General features: G+C 41.9%; 1 protein-coding gene across 4 annotated transcripts; it reads right to left on the bottom strand.

The window, feature by feature from the left end:
* Positions 1-330: 330 nt before the first annotated feature.
* On the bottom strand, positions 331-11,719 carry LOC139289219 (protein-serine O-palmitoleoyltransferase porcupine-like). Of its 4 annotated transcripts, XM_070910769.1 has the most exons (18): positions 11,521-11,719; positions 11,292-11,385; positions 10,099-10,246; positions 9,758-9,932; positions 5,232-5,369; positions 4,932-5,124; positions 4,736-4,779; positions 4,432-4,613; positions 4,183-4,313; positions 4,066-4,086; positions 3,711-3,725; positions 3,474-3,599; positions 3,277-3,377; positions 3,091-3,167; positions 2,917-2,980; positions 2,632-2,717; positions 985-1,095; positions 331-432 (listed from the first exon to the last, which is right to left on the bottom strand). In XM_070910769.1, exons 1-18 carry the CDS (start codon positions 11,717-11,719, stop codon positions 331-333), a joined length of 2,007 nt encoding a protein of 668 aa, XP_070766870.1. The 4 variants fall into 4 exon arrangements, with proteins under 4 accessions (XP_070766870.1, XP_070766873.1, XP_070766871.1 ...); XM_070910772.1 differs by lacking the exons at positions 4,066-4,086; positions 9,758-9,932; positions 10,099-10,246; positions 11,292-11,385; positions 11,521-11,719 and having other exon boundaries at positions 5,232-5,367; XM_070910770.1 differs by lacking the exons at positions 3,711-3,725; positions 9,758-9,932; positions 10,099-10,246; positions 11,292-11,385; positions 11,521-11,719 and having other exon boundaries at positions 5,232-5,367.
* Positions 11,720-23,388: the final 11,669 nt, after the last annotated feature.

Here is a 23,388-nt window from a genome sequence, read left to right on the forward strand (position 1 = left end):
CTGACTCACAGTGAGACATCGGTAACTGCTGTCACAACATGAGGGCTTGACAACTGCGGCTCAGATAAAAAGGATGTGATACGGAGAAAGGAAGGGAGGAGGGATCATTTCATGGATATCAAAACTAGTCCCCAGCAGGTCAGAATAATAGATTACCCAGCCAACATGCGGCGCAACCTGAACACTGCGTGTTGGTTTATTGTTGTATACAGGTTGATTCAGTTCTCTTCGGTCTGATGCAGAATAAAGTCACAGTGCAGAAGTGGAGAACCAGCCTTACAAATCTCATTATTGCTTCCTTCACTTTCACTGTTTCTCTGTCTCTTATTATTAGAGAATGAGGCGGTACAGTATCCAGCACCCAAATGTGACCCAGTGGCTCGTCCAGCTCAGCTCTGACCACTTCTGAATGGTATGATGGGTTATATCGTCCTGTAGGGGGCAGTACATACTATGTAAGCTCAATGGGACAATGCATATACACAAACCTTTACTTATTTATACCTGTAAACATTTTTACAAAAACTGGGATTGACCATTAGTCTTTTATTACTTTCTGAAACCATATAAATACTCATATGATAGTGCACATCTCTCCTTTGAACTATAAATACAGCGCAGCTAAGGTTACATTCCTATATAGCATTTCACATGTTCATATGTCACATAGCGCTCTGTACATTATATGAGTACAGTGTGTGATTTTACGTTGGTCTATTCTGTACACACTACATATATTGCATATCTGATCCCTCCTGAGGTTTCTTCCATTTTTTTCCCCTATAAAGTTTTTTTTGGGAGAGTTTTTCATTATCTGAATCGAGGCTCTAAGGACCGAGGGTGTCGTATGCTGTACAGATTGTAAAACCCCTTGAGGCAAATTTGTGTTTCGCGATATTGGGCTATATAAATAGATAAAACTGACTTAACATGGCTTGTATAAATATTGTGGCCTATACTCTTGTAAACATGTTATGACCTCACCTCATCCTCCTCCATGTAATCCACACTGGAGCTGAACACAGAGCCCAGGTACGTCAGGTGGAGTATTGCCAATGCGCTGAATGCTATGTTAATCATATACACCCATAGCTCCTGCAGAGGGAGAGACAAGGCATCAAGTAAGGACAAGGGACTTAAATCAATATTTCACTGTATGAGTGTGTTTTACTCCTGAAAATCTCTCTTCTTACAGTCTTGATGAAGGAGATTAGCTGAATGTTTGACTGTTAAAGTCTTTAAAAAATAAATACCTTCCTCTACCGAACTTTAACTTGATTGTTGCAGATTTAGAAATTAATATTTAACGTTATGGAGAAAAGATTTGAAACCACATTTTCAGAGGGTTTAACACAACCGCAACCGAAATTGTGATGGAAACGATCAGCAGTATGTTGCAGTCCATGCAGGTTCCTTTTTCTTGGCATAAATCAGTATTCCCCCTCCCCGCTGCTCTTGATGTGTGTAACCAATATAACATAAGGGATTTTTGCTGGGCACCTTGCCAGTAAACTCCCAAAATATATCAACTGACAGCGCAAGGCAGACCGTGGGGGCTGCTGTATTTTAACTGCTGCGCTTGTGTTTCTTTCTGGCATTAAAACTTGATGTCCATTTAGTTATACATTAGACATATATTTTTAATGATTAGACAGTTTCTTATGTTTTCTAATATGATAGTCACTTTTCCTGCTCAGGAAAGTGTATTATTATAGGCTAAATCAAAGGGAAGAATTATAAGGGGTTTAGTTTTCTTATTCTTAAATATATGCAGAGTAAAAATAGAGAGCATATTTTTTCTGAATGTTAACTAGGCCAGAAGAGCTACTAGGTAGGCACCCTTTGAGCACCTCCTGCTCTGAAAGGAAGTGCCAGCCATGCGAGTGCAATGGCCATTTGCACAAATAAAATAGTTGGAAGAAAACCAAAATATCTACAAAACATGTATGAAACACCACAGGCCTGTGGTTGGAATAGAGATTTCTGTTTGTGCAGTGTGAAGCATTAGTTGAATAAACATTTTAAAAAAAGAAGAAAAAAACCAAACAAAAATGAACTAGAAACAGAAATAAAAATAATAAACATGAAAACTGTGAGAATAGATTACATCTAGAGCTGCATTATGGGCTTTTCTTAAAGGAATAGTTTGACATTGGATGCAAATACGCTTATTTGCTTTCTTGCTGAGAGTTAGATCGATACAACTCTCCTGTCTGTACTCTAAATATGAAGCCGGAGCCAGGACATTGGTAGCATATCTTAGCATAAAGGCTGGAGGCAGGGTGAAACAGCTAACCTGGCTGTGTCCAAAGATATAAAACAAATGCCTGCCAAGAAATAGTCCAGCACATAAAACCCCATAAAACCACTACGGCTAGCTGTTTCCCACACCTTCCAGTCTTTATGCTGAGCTAAGCTAACAGTGTCCTGACTCTAGCTTCATATTTAGCACACATATTTGGAGACATGCAAGTATTGATCTTCTCGTATAACTCTTGACAAGAAAGCAAAATGTCTGACCATTACTTTAATATTCACATTAACCTGAAGAGCCCACTGCTAATCTTAAATGACTGCTAATAAAGGCACCTCTCACTAAAAAAAGAGAAGGAAGAGAAAGGTGCATATTACCTTTTTGTTCCGGTGAGTGCAGTTTGGCTGACATTTCTTTGACAGAACACAGGCATTAAAAATGGCTGCAAGCCTCTTACGCAACACTGAAACGACAAAACAAGACCAAAGCATTCAAATGAAGCCAGAGGAAGAGTTCCTTTTCAACCATAACAATTACAAGCACTGCAGTGAGCAGAAACAGTGTGTAACAGCGGGTGCAATTAAGCATTACTGCAAAGCTAAGCACCTTCTCTAAATGGAAAGGTTCTAATGTGGAAAAGACAACATTAGGCAGACTCTCACCGTGCTCAATGTATGTGATGAACCCAAGAGATATTAGCACTGCACCCAGATGAAAACTCAAACCCTACCAGACACAAGGGTTGGAATCAAAACAATCCACTAGTTAAAACAGACACACAACAGTAAAGAGTATGATGTCTAACTGCTTATGTAAGACTTCCGCATAGTACTCACATGCAGGAGGGCGCTGGCTGTATATGTCACCATGATGGCGGAGAACGTCCCAAATTTGAGAGCACTCTTAAAAACATCTGTGAGACGAGAGCATCATCTTAAATGAGCCATTATCATTACCGCTCATAATGAGAAGGAAAAGCAAGCGGCTGCCATCAAGCAATCACTGTTAACACTATAACTCACAGGTGTGCAGAAAGCAAGACATGGGCAGATTCCACGACGTTACCACCTCCACCATCGAGCGGGGAAACTCTATATTCAGAGGCTTGGATACTGTCATATCCCTACGAGACAAAAGGTAAATAGGAGGAGGGGGGCCGGTTACGAATGTGAATAAAGAGAAACACACTTTATGTTAATAGTTCACATGCCATTCTGACCATTTGAGGTTTTCTTTCTCCTCTGTGAAGCCTGCCCCGGCCAGAGTAGTAGTAGTCTCGCTCAAATAACCAACAAAATAATTGCTGAAGTGGAAAGACGTTGTGTTCTCATACGCCAGCAACCACCTAATGCAGTGACATTAGAAGAGGAAGAAGCAGATGAATATTACATTCTAATTTCAGGTTAGATTGAACTTGATTGAATAAATTAATGAATTATCACACTAAAATACATACTTTGCCGGTGTACCTCTGAAAAGAAACATAATAAAGAGAGAAGGTGTAGAAGTTAATGTCAGAGATACATTAAATTCATATAAATGTTTTATTGACTTGCCACGTGATGATCTACGTCTCACCACGTTTTTCAAGATGGTGAAACAGTTGTGGGTAAATGAGAGGGTGAGACGGGTGTCCTGGTACACATGTGGCTGCACAGAGAGGGGGGATGATGTGGACACATGCGTGCAGGTAAAGGTGTTGCACAAATGGTAAACAGGAAAAAAGCATGCATTAAGGAATACAAAATACACAGAGGGCATGCCTACAATGTTAAGTATGTTCAGAATCACTGAGGTGGACACTTAATTACCTGATCTTCCTCCTCTTTTTGCTGTAAACAAAGCCAGTAATAGAAGAAAATAATTAAGCCGTGAGCAATCCGAGCCAGAGAATAAACAGGGGTTTTAATTTGTTACGTTCCACTCACCTGCGTAGTAGCTTGTCTCCATAGACGGGTATGAAATAAGGGAAGAGGTAGGGTGCCACACAGTTGGAAATAACAAGGCAGACCTGGCTCTTCACCCAGCTAGCAGACACTTTTAAAAGCCATGAAAAGCTCTGAGGAGAAGAAAGAACCAAAGACTTGAACGGTTAGCGGCTCGTCTCGGGATAAATCTTTGAAATAATCCTCACCCCCACCTTCTTCCACACTTAAGAGATACTGTATCACACTTACCAGCTTACGTCCTTCTAAAGCTTCTTTGTAGCTGTTGAAGCTGATCCAGGGACCAAAGATGACTGTGCCCACAAAGTAAATGTAGCCCATGAACTCAATGGGTGAGGGCACACTGGCCACGACACCCCTATCCAAATCGAAGGCCAGAGAGATGGCTTTCATGGCAACCACCATCTGTGAACCTGGACAACAACAGCAGTTAAATAGTTACTAGATTCCAACATCAATGCTGAATATAAACGCCTACAACAATCAGATTCATAGCTTTTATTTAATCAGAAACGTGTCAAATGTTGCTGCCTACCTCTCATCTTATGCCAGTTGGTCGTATCCATCATGTGCAGCTCTCTGATGAATGTGGATAAGAATAGTTTTGAGTTTTGATGTAGTTCTCATCGCAAATTCAACTCCACTGCAACACTGACAGAAAAATGTTCACTTCAAACACAGACTTCATGTGTGCTGCTGAGCTGTCAGGTATCACAGGAGGACTCTCTTACCCCAGCAGCAGGTAGATTAGCACGGTGATGGAGAGGAAGGTGCCTCGGATGGTGGAGTGGCGGCACAGGAAGAGGAAGAGGTAGCAGAGAAGGCTAAGAAGGACCACCCAGATCATATGGAGCTCAAAGAACAGGTAGAGAGTGTAGAAACCTCCTGCGACCGTGCCCAGGTGTTTCACAAAAGAGGGGAGGCCTGACGTAGCAAGAAAAAGAAATAAAGCACATACAGGTGAATATGATGATGCAAGCTGTATGAAAGGTGAATAACACTGAGTGGGCACAAAATAACAGGACTCTCACCCAACATCCAGAGAAGCCGACACAGCAGGCAGATAACCAGTAGCTGCCATACCTGCTCCAGGCCCTGCTGAGCTGTAGGCAGCAGGCAGCCATGAGCAAGCTCCTGGAAAAACTTCTGCCGGCTGAACGCTCCCATCACTAGACTTAGAAAAGCAGAGGGAAGCCAAACACTGCATTTCTTTTACAGCAACAAGAAAATGGTATCTGTATTACCAGAGTCAGCATACATGTCTGTGTCTATAATGCTTAAGTACAACATACTGTATGTGCACTGCACTTAAGCACACATATGCGGGCAAGCACAGACTGCTCACTAAAACCACTCACTCACTCACTGTCAACAGACTTGGCTCAAACTTCAAATCCCAGCATGCACAGCACCTCACTACAAATCTGTGCAAATCCATGCAATAGCTGTCAAGAGTTTCAGTTATGACAATGGAATATCTTTCTGCTATTTATTGGTATCTAAACATATATAATAATCCACATTTTAATTTAGTAACAAATGCATCAAACTGGATCCGTGGGGACGATGATGGTGTGTCAGAATGAAATCTCAGGATGTGAGGAAGGATGAAGAGCATGGCACCTTAAAATAGTCTTCAATGGTGGTAAATTAAAAGCTTATTTGCTGGGCAGTATAATGAATAGCAGACATCTGGCTGTTCTGCAAGGCATGCTGTCTCCGCAATGCAGTCGACCAAGGGGATGAGTTGACTCACAGCTGCCTGCCTACAACCGCTGCATTAACTGTACAGTATGTTCAGCGCTGTGCGACTTGCCAGAAAGCAAAGCATCTCAGGTTTATGCGGGAAAGCTGGTGAAGACTGCTAACCTTGCGTCACCTAGCCAGCGGGAATTGTACTCTTGTTACCAACGTACTTCCCCAGCCCCCACGTCGGAAACAGCTAACTGGACGCCCCAGGCATGTCAGTTTGTTTTCCAAGGGGTAAACTTACCCTTTCCGATCAGCAGCTGGAGGTTCCTCCCCGTGTTTCTACCCAGCTGTTTTCCCGTCCTTACACAGTCAGTTAAGTGTGTGTGCTGCCGCTGTGTTTTAAGCACACTCGGTCCAGATGCTGCTTATCTGGATGACTCCCATTGTCACAGCATCAGCACCACTTGCCCGTCATCTATGCAGCGATGAGACATATCAACCAATCTGCTGCTTGGGTCCGTGCACGTCAGCCAATCATGGCTGTCGTTGGCCTACAGCGACAGCCAAAGCGGCCAATCAGAATCATCGCCCACCATTACCGGTTCGTTCTGACCAATAGGATGTGTACAGCGTGCAGATGGAGTAAGACGGGAGACAGTGAACCCTCATACTGCTCAGAGATGTGCTACAAGAGGTTTATGGAGGGATGTACTGTAGGTATGACTAATAAAATCAATATACACTTAACCTACTTTTTCTGTGGGGAAAATTCTTTAGCCACAAATCCACAACAGAAACCAATTTATATTTATGTCTCAGTGATATTGAAAGTTATAAAATACGTCCTCAGAAATTTAGATCTGCAGAAAAAACACAGTAGACAAAAGCAAATATGTGACTGTTATGTGTAGTTTACTGGCGGCATGTACATTAGCCTCTTATGGGTTTATAAGTTCTAACAAATGGCTTTAAATGTTGCTTTATAGATTGGTAATGTGCCATTAATAACAGAACAGAATGCCATTAAGTGTAATAATGTCTTTTGTGTGGGCAAAAAAACATCAAGTCTACAGTTGATGTAAATGTTGATAAATAATTTATGTCCAGATGCTGAAGAGGTAAAAACACCTGCCAGAGAGATTTATCACAACCTGGCAACCCAAAAGTCGTTCTTATAAAAGGTTTGTAATTGATCTATTAAGAATCAGCATATGATTTATTAACTATTAATAAAGCCATATCACAACTTATAAACAGTTTATAAAGGTGTCTTTAGAAAGTACAATCATATTTCTTTACTTTACTCTAAATAATCACTCTGATCTGTGCAACCAAATAAACCTTTTTGTGAAAGAATTGGTTACAAGTAGGTAATTTGTTTTATTCTTAGAACACACAGTAATAGTTAGAGTTTAAGTACCCTTTAGGGACCACAAGCAAATATAGTGAGAAAAGGGCCCAACGAATGAAGGCGTGAAGGCATCTTATTGTTATTGTACTGTGGGCTTTTTTCTGCAATGGGATTGAATTGCAGCTCACAGAACAAGCTGGCCGTTTTAATGCAATATGACACTCTGATAAAAGGTCGGTCCAAGACGAGCAGGCAGACAGTTTTGGGTCAATTTAACAATCCCTCTAGTGCCACCATCAGGACAAATCTGAAAACACTTTCTGGCCTGTACATCTTGACCTTTTCGCCACAGAGCCCCCCCCCACATCCCTTAGGTCAAAATAATTTCCAGCAAATATAGTCTCTGTCATAGACACACCATAGACACATTGCAGAGTTTATTTCTCTCATCTCTTGTAGTTTGGGTGCACTTAAATGTACTTATTACTAAGTCATTGCATTTGTAGATGTAACTTTTAGGTTAACTCAACAGTGCATCCATTTTAGCCAACAGCATAGCATTTGAAATTTCAATTGGTTTAAAAGGAGAGTTTTAATGTCAGTGTTGCCAGGTCCTGACAGTGGCCAAGGCATGAGGCAAAGAAAACATTTTAGAAACATTTATTGTTAAAATAAATCCATTGACTGTGGTGACTGAAAGTGATATAAAGTTCATAAAAAAATACACATAAACAAGATTACCAGCAAGCTGATACGTTAACAATCGTTTTTAAACCTGTAGCGTCAGAGTCAGTGAGTGTGCTGCATCCAAAGAGGCACACTGTAATGTGAATATAATGCAATACGTTTGACTTGTCCCCATAATTGTCTCAGGGTTCAGTGTCAGCTACAGAATAGCAGCCCTGCAGCAGATAGGGAACTAGTGTCTTGCTCACTAACTGTTTAGCAGGTTAGGTGCTTGCTGTTTTGGGGGAAAAAGTCTCTGAAAGGCACCAACCTACTTTCTGCCACTTCCAGATTCAAGTACACAAAAGCAAACTCAAAAATGTAATACTTGTGTATCCCAAATACCTGAATTCCTGCAGTATATTTGTATAAACGTGGGGAAAGTAACTTAGCTTTCCCAAATGCCACCTGGTGCACAGGTGTACACACATTCAGGTCAGTTACAGATCCTTCTAACTTAGTTATACTTGCCAAACAACAGTGGAAAAACAAATAATCCTTGTCAGTGATTAAGAAGTGACAGCATCTTAAATACAGAACTCTTACTAAATACAAAATAGCAGCATTATGAGTTCAGGCACTTACATTAAAATATGTGTGTGCTGGCCTAACTGCCAATGAAAATAGGTATTGAAGAGAAGTGTGCAGCAATATGTTCACAGTATACATATATCAGAGGAACACTAAACAAAAACTTCATGGCATATTGGCAGTACAATGAGCCCAAATTAGCTTATGTTTTAGCTGTAGTATCTACCAAACACAAAATGTCATATTAGCTTTATGATACAAAACACAAGTCTTGGTAGAAGTAGTAAAGTAATGTGAAACGGTACGGCTGAGGCAAATGAGACGGTTAAGCTGTAGTGAAACAAAGAACAGGACTCGTTCACTGTTTGTTTTTAAGAGGGATACATTTTCAGAGCGAAATCTCCAGGTCGTAAGCAATTCTTTCCTTTTTGATGTGCTTAATATTTTGCTCATCTGGAGAAGTCAGCGGCAGCTCACATGGTTCCTCCTTCACAATATCCATCTTATTCTTAACATCTCTTGGTTTGCTTAAAATATATTCATAATTTCTTTTAACCTCAAGTAATGCTGAGGTGAGGTACTGTGGTGAAAACATCTTTAGTGAAGGTGGGAGTTCTAGATGTTGGGGGAGAGGGGGCTGAACCAAGGTCGCAGGGTAGTCAGACAGGGGTGGACATGGCACAGAGGAAGGTTCAGGGATTTCTGATAAGATGTGTGAGGCTGGAGGTGAGGACTTATGGCTCTTAGATAATGGTCCAGGGTTTGGGGGTGTAGGCGAAACGGACTGCGCGGTAGTTGTCAGCAAAGGTGTTATAGTTATGGCGCTCTGAGTGTCGTGGCTTGGCTCAGGCTTCTCCAGCAGACCGTTTTCTAGCATCAAACTACTACCCTCATTTTGTGGCTCAATGATGGAGGAATCTGGTTCAGAATCCTGTTCCTGTTCGGTTATAGACTCAGCCTGTGGCGAGAATAAAACGTGGTTATGACGTCGACAGAAGAGTACGCCACACTTGGGACACTTCCTGCCATCTTTGACATGCAGCAGTTTGTGACGCTTGAGGTTATGACTGGTAGTGAAAGATCGGTCACACACGTTGCACGGAAAGGAAGGCTCACGGGCACACTGGTCCTCAGTGAAATCTGCCTGCCTTGTGAGGACATTTCTTAAGAATCTTTTTTCTTCATGAAGCTGTTTGTGTTTTACAAGCTGTGATACAGTGGTGAAGTTCTGATTGCACAGCTCACACTGATACCCACCTGCTGCTGCAAACACAGATTTTAGAAGCACAATGGGAATTCTTTTTCCGAGTGTTGGGATGCCTGCTGGTGCTTTAAAAGATGGTGATGCCTTGTTTGGGCTGGATGTTGGTTGTGATTTTATTGTTTTGGTGTCAGGTTCAGTCTCAGCCTCTTTAATCAATGTTTCACCTTCCTAGGAAACACACGCACACACACACACACACACACACACACAGAAGAGATCCCCACAAGTAAACATTTACGCCTTCTAAACGCAGTAATAACACAAAATAAAATATACTGATTTTGTTTTGTAGAAGCAAAAAATAAATGCAGAAATAACAAGTAATGGCTGCTACCTTTGGCACTGATGGAATTGATGGTGCCTGTATTTCATCCATCAAAACAGAGGACTGGAGGTCCACAGGAGAATCAACTCCAGGTGTTGATTTTTCTTCTGTTTCCGCATTGGCTGTACGGCGCTGACTTTTTCTTAGACCATAACACCTTTGAAAAAAAATAGAGAAAACTTACGATGGCACAAATGTTAAGACATCACACAGCTTGTAAACAGTAACAGTGTCTCCTTCTTTTAAATGGCAGAGAACCTTTTACAGTATTGTAGTGGCCAGATTTTAATGGATCCTAGTATTTCTACTTTATGACATGTTATCTCCAAGCATGTGCAAGTCATCAAGTCCCATGAAAAACAGGGCTGCAACTAACAACTGTCATTATCAATTGATCTGCCAATTATTTCTTAACCTGACTGTTTTATCCTCATTTAAATGTCAGAAATTGCAAAATATGACTGTTGTAATTTGCTATGGCATCATTTTAAAAGTGCTTGATAGGTCCGACTAACAGTCCAAAATATTCAGTTTACTATCAAAAATGAAGGAAAGCAAAACTCGTCTCTGAAACCAGAGAATGTTTGGCATTTTTGCTTGAAAAATGACTGAAATGATGACTTGTTGATCAAAATAGTTAACTGTCTGTCAATCAACTACTGAATTATTCAACTAAAAACCAAAAAGACCAGGCCAGACTTAGCTAAGTAATGACCTAAGTAATTACACATAACTTAATGGAATGTGCACGTGCATGTCATATGAAATTACAGGTGCATGGTAGCATAATGTAAGATTTTACACACTATTAGCCCCAGTTTGTGGCTCTGGTGAATTACAATAGCCCCTTTTATACAGCCTGTTCAAGGCTGGATGTTGCGACATTATTCCGCTTCGCTGTTCTGTTTAAAACGTACGAACAAGGAATGGGGGGCATTGTTGTTCCGTAAATCCGACAGGCGAGGTCGCAACAGAGCCGAATCGGCGTCTGTCTATAAAATGGGGGAGCAGTTGTTTGGTTCAGTGTAAAAAAGCAAAGCCGGGTCTTCTTTACGGCAGTATTGCGGAATCTCTGTTATGAGAGGCACAAACTGGGGACATCACACTAACCTACACACAATAACAATTGTACGTAGATGATATATTGACTCACTCACTTAACTAGAACTATCTAGCTCACAAGATTCATATCTATTTCTTACCTTTTCACTTTTTTATTGGGACTCGGGTTCTGTTTAGTGCTCACAAAGACAGAAGGCACGAAGTCTGGACTGCCGTGGTCCATGGACGCTTCCCCTGTAAAACAAATAAGTTTTAGGCAACTTCAGAGGTACACTTTACCTTCCACCAAATATATCTACCTTAGCCATTAACTCAGCTAGCTAGCTGTTAGGTTAAGCAGGTAGAGAAATGAAAGCGTGGTTATCATACCTGATACAAAATGAGCGCCACAAATACGAGCATTTCCCTTGAGTTCCTCGGTGCTGCCGTTCACTTGTTGGAGTGCTTGTAGCCATAACCGTCTCCGGTTGGCCTGAAACGGACGATATTCAGACGGTATTCTGTAAAATTTGAGTTTGCTGTTTGCTGAATGTCGATTTTTACATCCAGACACGCAACAGGCCGACATTGTACTTGAAAACTGTTTGTGTCCAGTGTTTAGCTTCGGTTGAGGAAGTTATCGGCAGCAACAAATTCCAACTTCCGTTGCCAAGACGCGCGCGCATCCTCGTGAAGCCGACAGTTAGGTTTGTGAATAACAAGGACGGTTTGTTTTAACGGTTAATGTTAAACAACAACACTTCACCGTCTATCTGTTATGTTTCACTTGTCAGGTGAAAACGTCGGTCTTGGCGGACTGTTGGTGAGGATTCATTCACGCAAAACTGCAGTGAGGAGGAGAGTTTTGTTGTTCCTGTGTGTGTGTTTCTATTTGGCACAGTGGCCACCACCACACAGTGCACTGAGGACCCCTGCTGGCCGGTGTTACAATGAATTATGTGATCCATTAGATTCTGTGACCTAAATAACTGCGATCACTAAATAAAAAAAGACACCACAGATAAAGATGGGGGGGGGTCACAAATTTTAATAGGTGTAATTCGGGTGTATTGAAATCTGTGACCCCCTCAAAAAGACCAAAGCTAACATCTATCAAAATACAGAATGATATGATTGTCTACCATAGGGTAAAATTGTCTTGGATTAAGGAAATTGCTGCATCAAAACCAAACATTTGCTCTGTTAAAAATGACAAAAATTCAACGGCATATATCTCAAAACGTACACACCTTTGTACGTGAATTACAAGCCAACAAACAGAGGGATCAATTCATGTTTATAATAATTGTACTTACACAAAGGAACCCTATACCTCCTTCCAGAATTCATTAGCACATACTCTTGAGTTGATTGTTATACTTACAGAACAATAACTGCAACATTACAACAATTTTACATGTTGCAGCAAAACTAGTTTCTATGTTGTCAAAATTACAGTGTCGTTAAGAGGTGATGAAAATTATGATTGTGATAATAATAATGATAAAATGAAATAATGATTTTATTGTTTACTGCATTACCTACACACATTAACCTACGCTTCAGTGTGATGGATTATGAGTGTGACGCAGGGCAATGATGACAGAACAAACACGCATGCTTTTATGTGACAATTTGTAGACTACATTTATTTTACGCACACCTCACTTTAAACTATAATTTGCATTCTCTTAGAAGTAATTATATTCTCAGTTAAAATAGAAAAGCACAGTATGTTTATGTGTGTGCCTGCTCTGAAACACCAGATCAATTTGTGTTTCATTTGTCAGCACTCAAGAAGTGGAGTGTTCCCAGCAAAGGTTTCTTTCTGACACAATTTTCAATAATCAGTGTAGCAAATAGTGCATCTTCACAAATATAGTCAAGGGCACTTTAAAATATGAAGCATTTCAACATTAAAGGGTTTCCTCTACAGAGCCACACCTAAAACACATTCTTAATAGTCCCACAGCTGCAATGGCCTCTGTCTTGTGACCATTAACCACACAGGAGTGGCAGTAATTAGGACAGAGGCTTATGCGGTGTGAGGTACACTGTTCTCTACTTAATATTATTAATATTTCCTCTGCAGGCCTGAGTGTATTTGTGTACCCCATTATGCCCTAGCTGGTGCTTTATCTCTATCCAAATACCTACCAGGAATCTCTTACCTTTCTTCTGCTTTTATACTCTCACGAGCACTATGTTTATTACATTTCTATCTTTATATTCAGCAGCTTCATTCCAGTTGTCACTCACACATCAACAAACTCAATTGCCCTTGAGTTTAATTTAGTTTAAAACACTATTACACAGGTGCAATTACTTTCTGAAGTAAAACCTTTTTCAGAAAAATCAAGGATGCGTGGTTATTGGCATTGGCACGCTTTGAGCTTTCTCCTTCTTACCCTTCCATTTTATATATTCCACATTATACATGTTTCTTATTGTCATAAATCCCTAACCCATTTGTGCCTACTGAAGATGTAAATCTTTAACGGCCTACAAATATATATAGTGTTATTAAAAAAAAAGGCTCAGTAATTTCCTAAGTCAGCTAAACTACAGTGCCCTTGTTCATGGCAATGAATAAACACGTCGCCCACTGCCATGGTGTGGCCCATTGACGTGTTTTTAATATTTTTAGAGGTGCAGGTCCGTGGCACAGAGGAAAGATATAACAGATCAATCCATTGTTGGTTTCAATCTTTTCATTGGATTTGTTGACAATAAGAAAAATATAGAATATCAACATACTTACCCTTTGAGTCTGTGTCAGGACTTCACCAATAGATGTCACTGTTGTTTAATGAGGGGAAACGTTATCCTCTTCTTTCTTTAGGATTTCAAAATAACAGTAAAATAAGATCATCACCATTTGAAACAAACTCTGATAATTCTTTACTATATGACTTTATAAAACCGATGCATCCTCCACTCTTACCTTGACTGTTTGAGTCCTTCTGAAATATCTAACTACAGAGCTCAAACCTGAATTTGCAGCTGTGATAAACAGAAACCTAGGTGAGCTTGAGAACAGTACCATTGTGAATAAATGCTACTTCGACTTCTCATGGAGTGCACTCATATTCTGGTATGAGAATCAATCTAGAAAACTGCGCCTGAGAGTTAAATCAATATTGTTTAATTTCCACCCGCACCTCCACTGAGAGAAAGACCAGAGTCCGACTGACTCCAGTGTTTAGTCACCACTTTCACACAGACATGAATGCAAACAGTAGCTGACACCTGTGAAGATTTTCTCAGGATTACAGGATTTTCTCCTGTAGGTTATAACATATGTAACATATGTAACATGTGCGATAACCTTTTTGTACCATCATGAATTCCATACTCCACTTCAGGACACAGTTTAATTGCTGTTCAAGTGTGTTTCTCAATATCTACAAGCTTATGACCTGAAAAGAAATAAATTGGCATTGCCACTGTGTCCCCTTCCCTCCCTGCTTCCCCTCTTCTCCCTCAAGGTGACTCCTCCATCTGCACCCTCCCTGGTCTTGCCAAACCCTCTCTCCGCAGTAACCATGGTACAGTTGCTGGGATCTGATTCCCCTCTTCCTTTTTGTGAGGTGTCACTATCTCACCTGTTTCGTTAGTTGTCCTGGAACTATATGCACATCAATCAAAGCTCTGTACTGCTGCTTTGTTCCTGTGTGTGTGTGTGTGTGTGTGTGTGTGTGTGAGAGAGAGAGGGGTAGGTGGGTCATCTATGTAAGAAACATTTGATGAAAATAACATCTGAAACAACATATTGTTTACCTATTTCTGTAGCCTTACAACACAATCAATTTCATTCCATTCATATTTTCATCTCTCAGGGATGAGGTGTGTCTTTGCGTTGGCTTCATTTCACTGCACAGCATCCCCATTTTAATTACCCTCTTCGTCACCCCTCCTCGCGTAGTTCTAAGTGGAGGAAAAAAGGAGGGGAAGGAAAATAAAGAGAAAAAAAAAGAAAATATAAGAAGGGCGGGGTGGGCTGTGAGTGAATGGCTGGACTGTTTTTGGGTGAGGAGAGGAGATTGAAGAGACAGTGGGAGGGGGAGATGCAAGCCAATCCCTCGCTGGTTTTGTTCACAAGTGAGCCAGTAATACAATCCTACTTTTAACAGCTAAAATGTATAGTGTCGTTTTTAAAAATTCCCTTTCTATGCACTTTTTCTTTCACCAATCAGAATGGCTTCAAGCTGACCCATGTATGCTCATCACTCGCCGTGTCGTCACACGTTGCAGTAGGGTATGGGCGTGTTGGTGGTGTTGGTGCCTGCAGTGATACTGACAACCTTTTCTTGTTTAACCGTCAGCACAGAATCCCACAGGCTCAGCCACTTCCAGCGGGCAGGGCTGTGGCTGTCGCTCCTGCCATCACTCAGCTGTCTGGTGAAGGGTTGAGCCACTACAACGCAATTACACATTCATTTCACCCACACAGCCAGCCAGCCAGGCTCCCCTCCCCCTCATGCTCCCCATCTCCTTCCAGCTTTTCTCTGCCCCCACCCACCCACCTTCATATTTCTGCAATGCCTGCCTCACCCACCATCTCCATCTCTGGCTCAAATGCCTCCCTTACACCTTTAACCCCCCCCCGCCCCCCCTCCCTCCATTTTACCCCCTTTTACACTTTCTTCCACATCAGCGTCAGGTTCAGAGAAATACACAAAGGACAGACGCAGAGTGGTAGCGAGAGTGGGGAGGTGGAGGCCAAAGGGGTGAAGATGAGAGACGAGCTAAAGGGAGAAAAACAGCATGAAATAGTGTGAAATGTGAGGGGAGGACAGAGTAAGAGTGGAGTGGGAGGGAGGTGAGGTGTTCTGGATAGAGAACAGCAGGGTGAGAGGAGAGACTGGCTAATGATATATTGATTTGCTTGAGCCTGGGGGCAAATAAGTGGGAGTATGTGGGATGAGGAGAGCCACAGCTTGCAGATGTCTTAAAACACCTGGGTGGGATTGTTTATTATATGCTTATACTGAGGGGAAGAGAGGCAACATCTTCAAGTACAAGGCTTCTGCGTGTTTACACAGAAAAAAAACATTCATATTTCAACATTGTATTGCAGCGCTTGCATCTTAAGAGCAATTTGAAGGGAATTTTAATTGTTTTTCATGTTCGAAAAAATGATTGCTCAGCTGTCAGCCAGAGCTCTGAGCTGGACCAGAATAATATCAAAGCTTGTAGCTCTAAAAGCAGGCATTAAGACAGCGGACAGTCATTGGGGATCACATTAGGTGAGATCACTAAGGGGGGAGAGGAAGGGATGGAGTGGAATTAATGGGATTTTGTACATTCTCTCTTCGTAATGCATCAAGGTGCGCGCATGTGTCCCATGTGGCCAAGTGGGTGAAAGATGTTGATATTGACCATTAAATACATCGCTGGGTGGATGATACAGTCTTTATTGATCTGAAGAGTCAGTGACGATGAAGAATCATGACAGGAAAACTGCTTGGGAATAATGTGGAATCTCACACAGCCAGCAGGATTCGAATTTTAAAATCTGATATGATATATTAATTGAGAAAATTAATTTAGCTCTCACTGAGCCTTTATTAATCCAATATTCTACCTGATGCTGCTGCTGCGCCATCGTCCTTCCTGTTGTCTTAATGCGACGCCAGGTTTCTGTCTATGCTGTTATATATGAATTAATGTGTAGTGCCGGTTGGAGCGAGCAGTCGTCCAGGCGTAGGAGATGAAGACTCCATATTGCCATCTCTTTGTTAGCACATTAATTAGGCCACTCTTGCTAAGCCTTCCTCCTCCCCTACGGTACCGTGGTAATCACCTGTCCCTTTGGAAAATTCAAATCAAACGCCCTCTGCACTTGTTTTGTGTTTTCCTCTCTCAAATCCTTTTGTTTCTCAACCTCCTGTTTCCGTCATGTCCTCTGCTCCTCCACCCAACTTTCTCTCACGCTCTCTTCACCCTCACTTCACCCTCTCTGTTTCTAAACTGTTAAGAGTCTTATTTTCTCCCTTTGCTCAATCCCTTGCCTCCCTCCCTCTTTCACCCCTGAAGTCCCCTTCACTTCCCTCTGCTCCTCTTTCTGCCCCGCCCCTGCTCTGTGGTAAGTCTGTTGTGACACGATAGTAGAGCGTGATGAGAATTGGGAATAGAGGGTATAGAGTTGTGATGAGAGAAGATTTGAGAACAGTGATGGGTTGACATTAGGGAATAACGCCCCTCCCGTCCCTGCCCCATCTCCCCGACTGCCCTGAAAAGCCATTAATTTGTGTAAGAGGACTTACATGTCCCACTTGCCAGTCAGCCTTTTATGATAGACAGATAATTCAATTCTTTATACTGCTCAACAACTCTCAAGTGTGTCTGCTTGTCTCTGTCTCTTTTCTCTCCCCTTTCATAAAAAAAGCACATTTGTTATTTACATGGCATTACAACATCTCCCTTTTTGGCTGGAGCTCTGTTTAAAAAAGAGAAAATCTTCACTGAATGGTTTTTACTCTCTTACATAAGTTAGTTGAGCTTGATTTATTCGGGAGGTGTTCCTGAGATCAAGATTTGTTTTGCAAGAGAGCCCTCTGAACAAAAGATCATAATGAGATTACACAGTCAAACAATCATGGCAGCCACACAGACACACTAATTCAAACAATCACAAATATTATTAAAAGTTGAACTTTGAAGTCCGTCAGTACATGGGTTTTGTAGGACAATCTATCTAACCAAATTCCTAACTACTTACTATGCTGTACTTCATCAGATTTCAATTGAGGGGATGGATTTGAGGAAAAATCAAAGGCTTGTCTTTATAAAGAGATAAAAAAAAAAGGACTAGAGGTCAAACACAGCCTGTAATATAGAGGGAAGGCCTTGTTTGAGGTACAGCAGATGGTATACAACACGGTATCATCAGCGTAAATAAGGACATTGCAGTGCTCAGTTGGAAAATAACTATAATGTATGTATAGAATAAATAGCAGGGAGCCTAATATTGATCTTTGTGGGACATCTTTGTCAACCATTTGTTGTTCTGATTTGAAACCAAGCAGCAACAGCAGTTTGAACTCTGCCAGAAAGATGTGATTTGAACCAGCTGTTAGAAGAATCATCGAAACCAATGGACAACAACGAATTTAACAAAATGCTGTGATCAACGGTATCAAAAGCCTTGAACAAATCTACAAAGAGAGCAGCACAATGTTGCTTTTCATCAAGCGAGTTAACAATGCCGTCAACAGCAACCAAATTAAAAACACATTAGGGATAACTACTTTTGCGAGGGTTGATCAGTTAGCAGTGCAGTGTCTGCCCTCATGTTTTCTCTTGATGTGCATCAGTGTTGATTCCTGTCTTGAGCCTATTTTCCACAGCCAGTTAATTAACTAAGGCCATGCTTGACCAACGTTTCCTCCACTCAACTATGATTAGACACAGTAACCTCTCCTCTCAGTCCACACGCTGGCTTTCCCTTTCTTACATTCTTTCAATTTATCCGTCTCTCGACAGTCTATCTAAGTCCCCATCTCATGCCATCTCAGTGCCGCTTTGAGGCGGCTGGTCCTCATCGTTTCCTCTGTGAAATAGCTTTCACACACACAGCGACTTCGCCAGAATGTGAATGAAGCTGCTGCGAGCGGTCGTTTTCCACTACCTGTCAGTCATAACCCTTACTATGATATGGCAGTCACGTCACATGCATACACATGCACGAATGCACACACACATACATGCAAAAAAAACAACAAAATATGGTTCTTGCAGCAGCTTATTATGTACTGGCAGTCTTTCCCTCAGAGCAGTAAATAAATAATGAGAACACTGTTAAAATTCTGCCAGTAGTCCATTGCTCCTCTGCCTCCCTAAAGAAAAGGAAGGCCCTGCTGTAAAGAAAGAGGCTGTTTTTCTTTTTTTCTTTTCTTTTTACGTGTTGAGACGTGTTTAAGTCTCTGTCAAATGTTGCTCTTCCTACCTTCTTTTTCTTTTACTTATGTATGCATACTTTTTTCCATTCACATTTTTACAAGACAGAAAAATGGTAATGCACAACTTCCAGATGCATTGTCTTGTGTAATATAACAGGAACACTAAGTGGTGAATGTCTTTCAGCTTTGGCTCTGCACTTGTGTTCGTTACTCATGTAGAGTTGAGATCTGTGGAGATATACTAATGTCTGACCAAAGTTAGAGTTCAGTGGAGAAATAGAAAGGCAGCATACTCCAGGCTACCTGCCCTTTGTTCAGGTAGGGATGAAAGAAGTGAAAAAATCAGTAGTGGATAATGTGAGATGACAAGCGTTGGTATTTAAGCTGGAAACAGATAATGACATGAGCTGTACAAGGCCGATCTGTCTGTTTAAATGTGATGATCTCTACTTTTCTCTGTCTTGTAGAGCGGGCAGTTGATATTTCCACATAACAGGCTGACCTTTTGTGTTGAGATGAAAAGCTAAAGCAGACAGATTGGAGCTGAGTGACGAGAGCAACACATAACAAAGACATGGAGTTATCTGTCTGTGTATGTGTGTTTGTGTGAGTAAGTGTTAACTATGTGGGGTGCTGCGGCATTCTTGAGAGGGGCTAAAATATGTGTAAGCCTGTTGAACCAGACACAGCCACCATGAAATCCTGTTTCAGACCGGCTTACAGCAAATATCACAAGACGGGAGGAGAGAGCAGCAGGTAAACACACAAAATAAGTGACACAGCACTGCACGCTTACAGAAGTTGTTCTTTATTTCTTGGCAGCTGATAAATGACTCTCTGGTGTAGCAGAGAGAGAGATCAAGCACATGAAGATGGAAAAAAGAGGAAACTGACAAGTAGAAAATTACAGTATCCCCGTAGAAATATCTTCTTAGCGTGTTATCAGCGACTCTAATCCTTCCTGCCCCCTGGACTGTCTCACTTCTCCAGCTCTGAGCTACTTGGCACTGGCACTGCAGTGAATGTGCCAGTAAAGCCTTTTTTAAATTGAAAATTAGCTAGCGAGTGGTAGTTCTCACTGGGAGAACAGGACAAGAGAGATGAATTTTACTCACAAATATCTCCCAGGCTGGGCTGATACTTAAGATGAAATGTCTCCATATGCCTCTGCCGCCTCGCCTCACGCGCCCCCCCCCACACTTCAGCAGGTCATTTTGATTACTGCAGAAAACCGCTGTTCCACCCCATCTCCGCTTCTCTGCTGCTCTCCCACACAGTCATTTGCATTTTCTCTCTTGGCTCTCTTCCATATCTTTCAATTCATCCTGTCACACCTGTTATTCACTTGTTTTTCCTCTTTTCTCCCCCGTGTTTCTATTCCCTCCTTCTTTGTGGCAGCGCAGAGCCTCATCTAAATGCACAGCCAGTCATGAGTTCCCTACCTGCTTTGGGCATTTTTACTGGTATGAAAAAGTGCAGTCATCCTTTTCTTTCTAATGCCATCTCATAACAACTCAAGGTGACACAGAATTGCTTGCATGCCATAAGATGAATGAACCTATTCCCTGCTTGTCTGCATGCCTTGATAGTGCAGTGCATGGACACATTGATATTTCATTCACTTTTATGCAGCTTTGGTGGTTATCTCGTCCTGCCCTGCTCAAACTGTATGCATAGGCTTTCCAGTGCTTGCTCTCTTGCCTGCAGACAAGCAGAGCGAGGCAGGGAAGAGGAGAAAGTAAGGAGGAGGGAGAGGGTAGTAAATGAGGTGAGGGTAAAAATTATAGGGGACTAGAAAAGAGAGCAGTAGCCCAGCCCTGGAAATGGAGAGAAAGATGGTGGGGGGAGAGAGAGAGAGAGAGTGAGAGAGAGAGAGAGAAATTATACAGTGTAAAATCCAGACGAATTCAGCTTTAGTAGTAGTGCAGCGTACAGATCAGCAGGATCCTTCACCGCTGGGGAACAACCGCCTTTTGTGTTCCCCCCGCTGCAGTGGGGGAGTGCATTTACCGTCGCGCCCAAGGGGAGAAGCCAAGAGGTATCCTCCAATCAGCCATTAGTGATTCCTCTCATCTTGTGAGGCTGCTGATGGTGATTTATCACTGACCTGAGACTGGCGCTGCACTCAGCTCAACCCTCTAACCACCTGGAATACTCACCATGGTTTTTATTTCTTTTCTTAAACACAAACACCCTCCTGTGGATATTTCACATAGAATGACCAGAGGACAAAAGGAGGATTAAAATGGACTTAGTGACTGCCATTCTTGAAAATTCTTTTTTTTCCTGCTGCAGACTGAAGATGGACTAACTTTCACAGGTGCATTTGTGCCATATGAGGACATCATTTTATACTCAACACTTTAGTAGAAGAATATAGGCATTTTTCAGAATTATCTGCCATTTCATACCATGTTTTATTCTGAAAGCATGGCAAGCAGGGGGTGATCCTAGACACTCCATTGCAATAATCATGTAGGACTGATACTCAGGTAGATAGAGGTATATGGTGATGGACAGGAGATGGAGATGGAGAGAGGGCGTGACAGTTGGAGCACACCTGCCTGCTGAGCACGTCTGACACCTTCGCTGAAGCTTGATTAGTGCCTGCTCTCCAGAGTCTGACTATCAGGTTGTCTTTTCCCAACTTATCATGCTTCTCATTGAGTGGAGATAGCTCTCCAGAGTGCGCGTGCATATGAGTATATAACTGTGTATGTGTGTGTGGTTTGTGTTAGGAGCCAGAGTTTGGGATTACGCTGCCTCTGGAAAGGATACAGGTGTAGTGGAGCCTTGAATGAGGATTAGCAGCTCTAACACCTTGTCGCTGGCAGCACACGGGGCGATGGACCTTTCAGACAAGACTCTCAAGCTCTGACCGCGCTGACAGCTCTCACTGCGGGATTAAAGATAAAGGTTTAGCCAACATGATGAGACTCAGAGGGCAAGGAAAGGGGACAGGAAGACAGCTGAGAAAGTTATATTGAGATTTTGTTACCCTTCTAATTCAGGTTATCCTTAAAGGGATGCAGACTGAGGCTAATCTTGGAGTCAGTGGGAGTTCAATATCAATAGACCGAAGCCATTTATAGTAGCTGGACAAGGACAATTAAAATTATAAGCATGAGAGACTGCCTAAATAAATGAAATCATTGGATACGTGACAGGCAAACATTGATGGTACTTGTGATAAACAATCTTGATTTCCCCAATAACCCAGCAAGCACAAAATCCAATTGATCCATGAGTTGGTTTGATATTGATTTCTCTACACACTCAGGATAGAGTCTTGTCTGATCTCTGCTTAAGAGGTCACTAATTTAATTATAATCCACCATTCGGTCTCACCCTAGAGCAGTCGAGCAGAGTGCTGAGTATGCTGTAGCTTAGAGAATCAATGGTCTAAGACTGTCACGATATCTGACAACAGATCAGTTAAACACAATGTGTTCCTGCTGCAGTCTACTATATAACAATCGTACAATTAGAAGATTCGGCATGTGTTGTTCACATGTCTTGTATTGTTTTGGAGAGGAAGTATGAAAAATGACTCCTCCAGTTTTGCTAACAGTTACAGGAAATTTGCCAGCTTGTAGTTGAAAGAAGCGTGTGTTGTTGCCTGTCTTGATGCGCGTGCATATGTGCACGATTTTCGGTCTTGTATCCCTGGCGTACAGCTTATCTTAGCTTCACAGCTGGGCTTAAATATCCTGGCTGTAATGGGCACCACCCAACCTGCCTCATTTTAATTTAAATTTGGAAATACCTTTAACAATGCATTGATTCTGAAGTGGCGGACTAGAGTAGGGGAAGCTGGTCTTGACAGGGCTCTCAGGAGTAGAAGTTATCTCAGCAGCCGCACTCAGTAACCCTTCAGCGATCCTGGAAAGCAGAGGGTATAGTCGGTGGGAAGCTCGGTGTGGGAGTGAGGAAAGCAGGAGGAAAAACAGGACTGAGGCAAGTTGTTTGATAGCTGCATTGTTTGTATCTACCTTGTTCAAAGGGTATTGCTGAAAGTGTGTTGTTTGGAGGTTTAGTGCGGCGAGTGAAAGAACTCAGGAACAGCGTGGGGGAGTTCAGCTGGAGTTCTGCCGTTAAAACCTGCTCTGTACTGCAGTTTTCAACACCGAAGATCAAACAAAGGCAGGGTACAGCAAGTATACTATATGTTCACTTTTGACAAGAAAAGCATTGATTTGTTTGAAACAACTGCCTAATCCATTTAATCGCATAAGCACAAACCAGCAGGACTCTTACAAACATCTTCTTTCCAACATCACAGTGAAACTGGATGATCTACAACAAGCACATGAACTTAAACAAGCACATTTCTTTGCCTGCGATGGAGACAGAA

The sequence above is a fragment of the Enoplosus armatus genome, chromosome 8, assembly GCF_043641665.1.
Source record: "Enoplosus armatus isolate fEnoArm2 chromosome 8, fEnoArm2.hap1, whole genome shotgun sequence".
NCBI lineage: Eukaryota > Metazoa > Chordata > Actinopteri > Centrarchiformes > Enoplosidae > Enoplosus > Enoplosus armatus.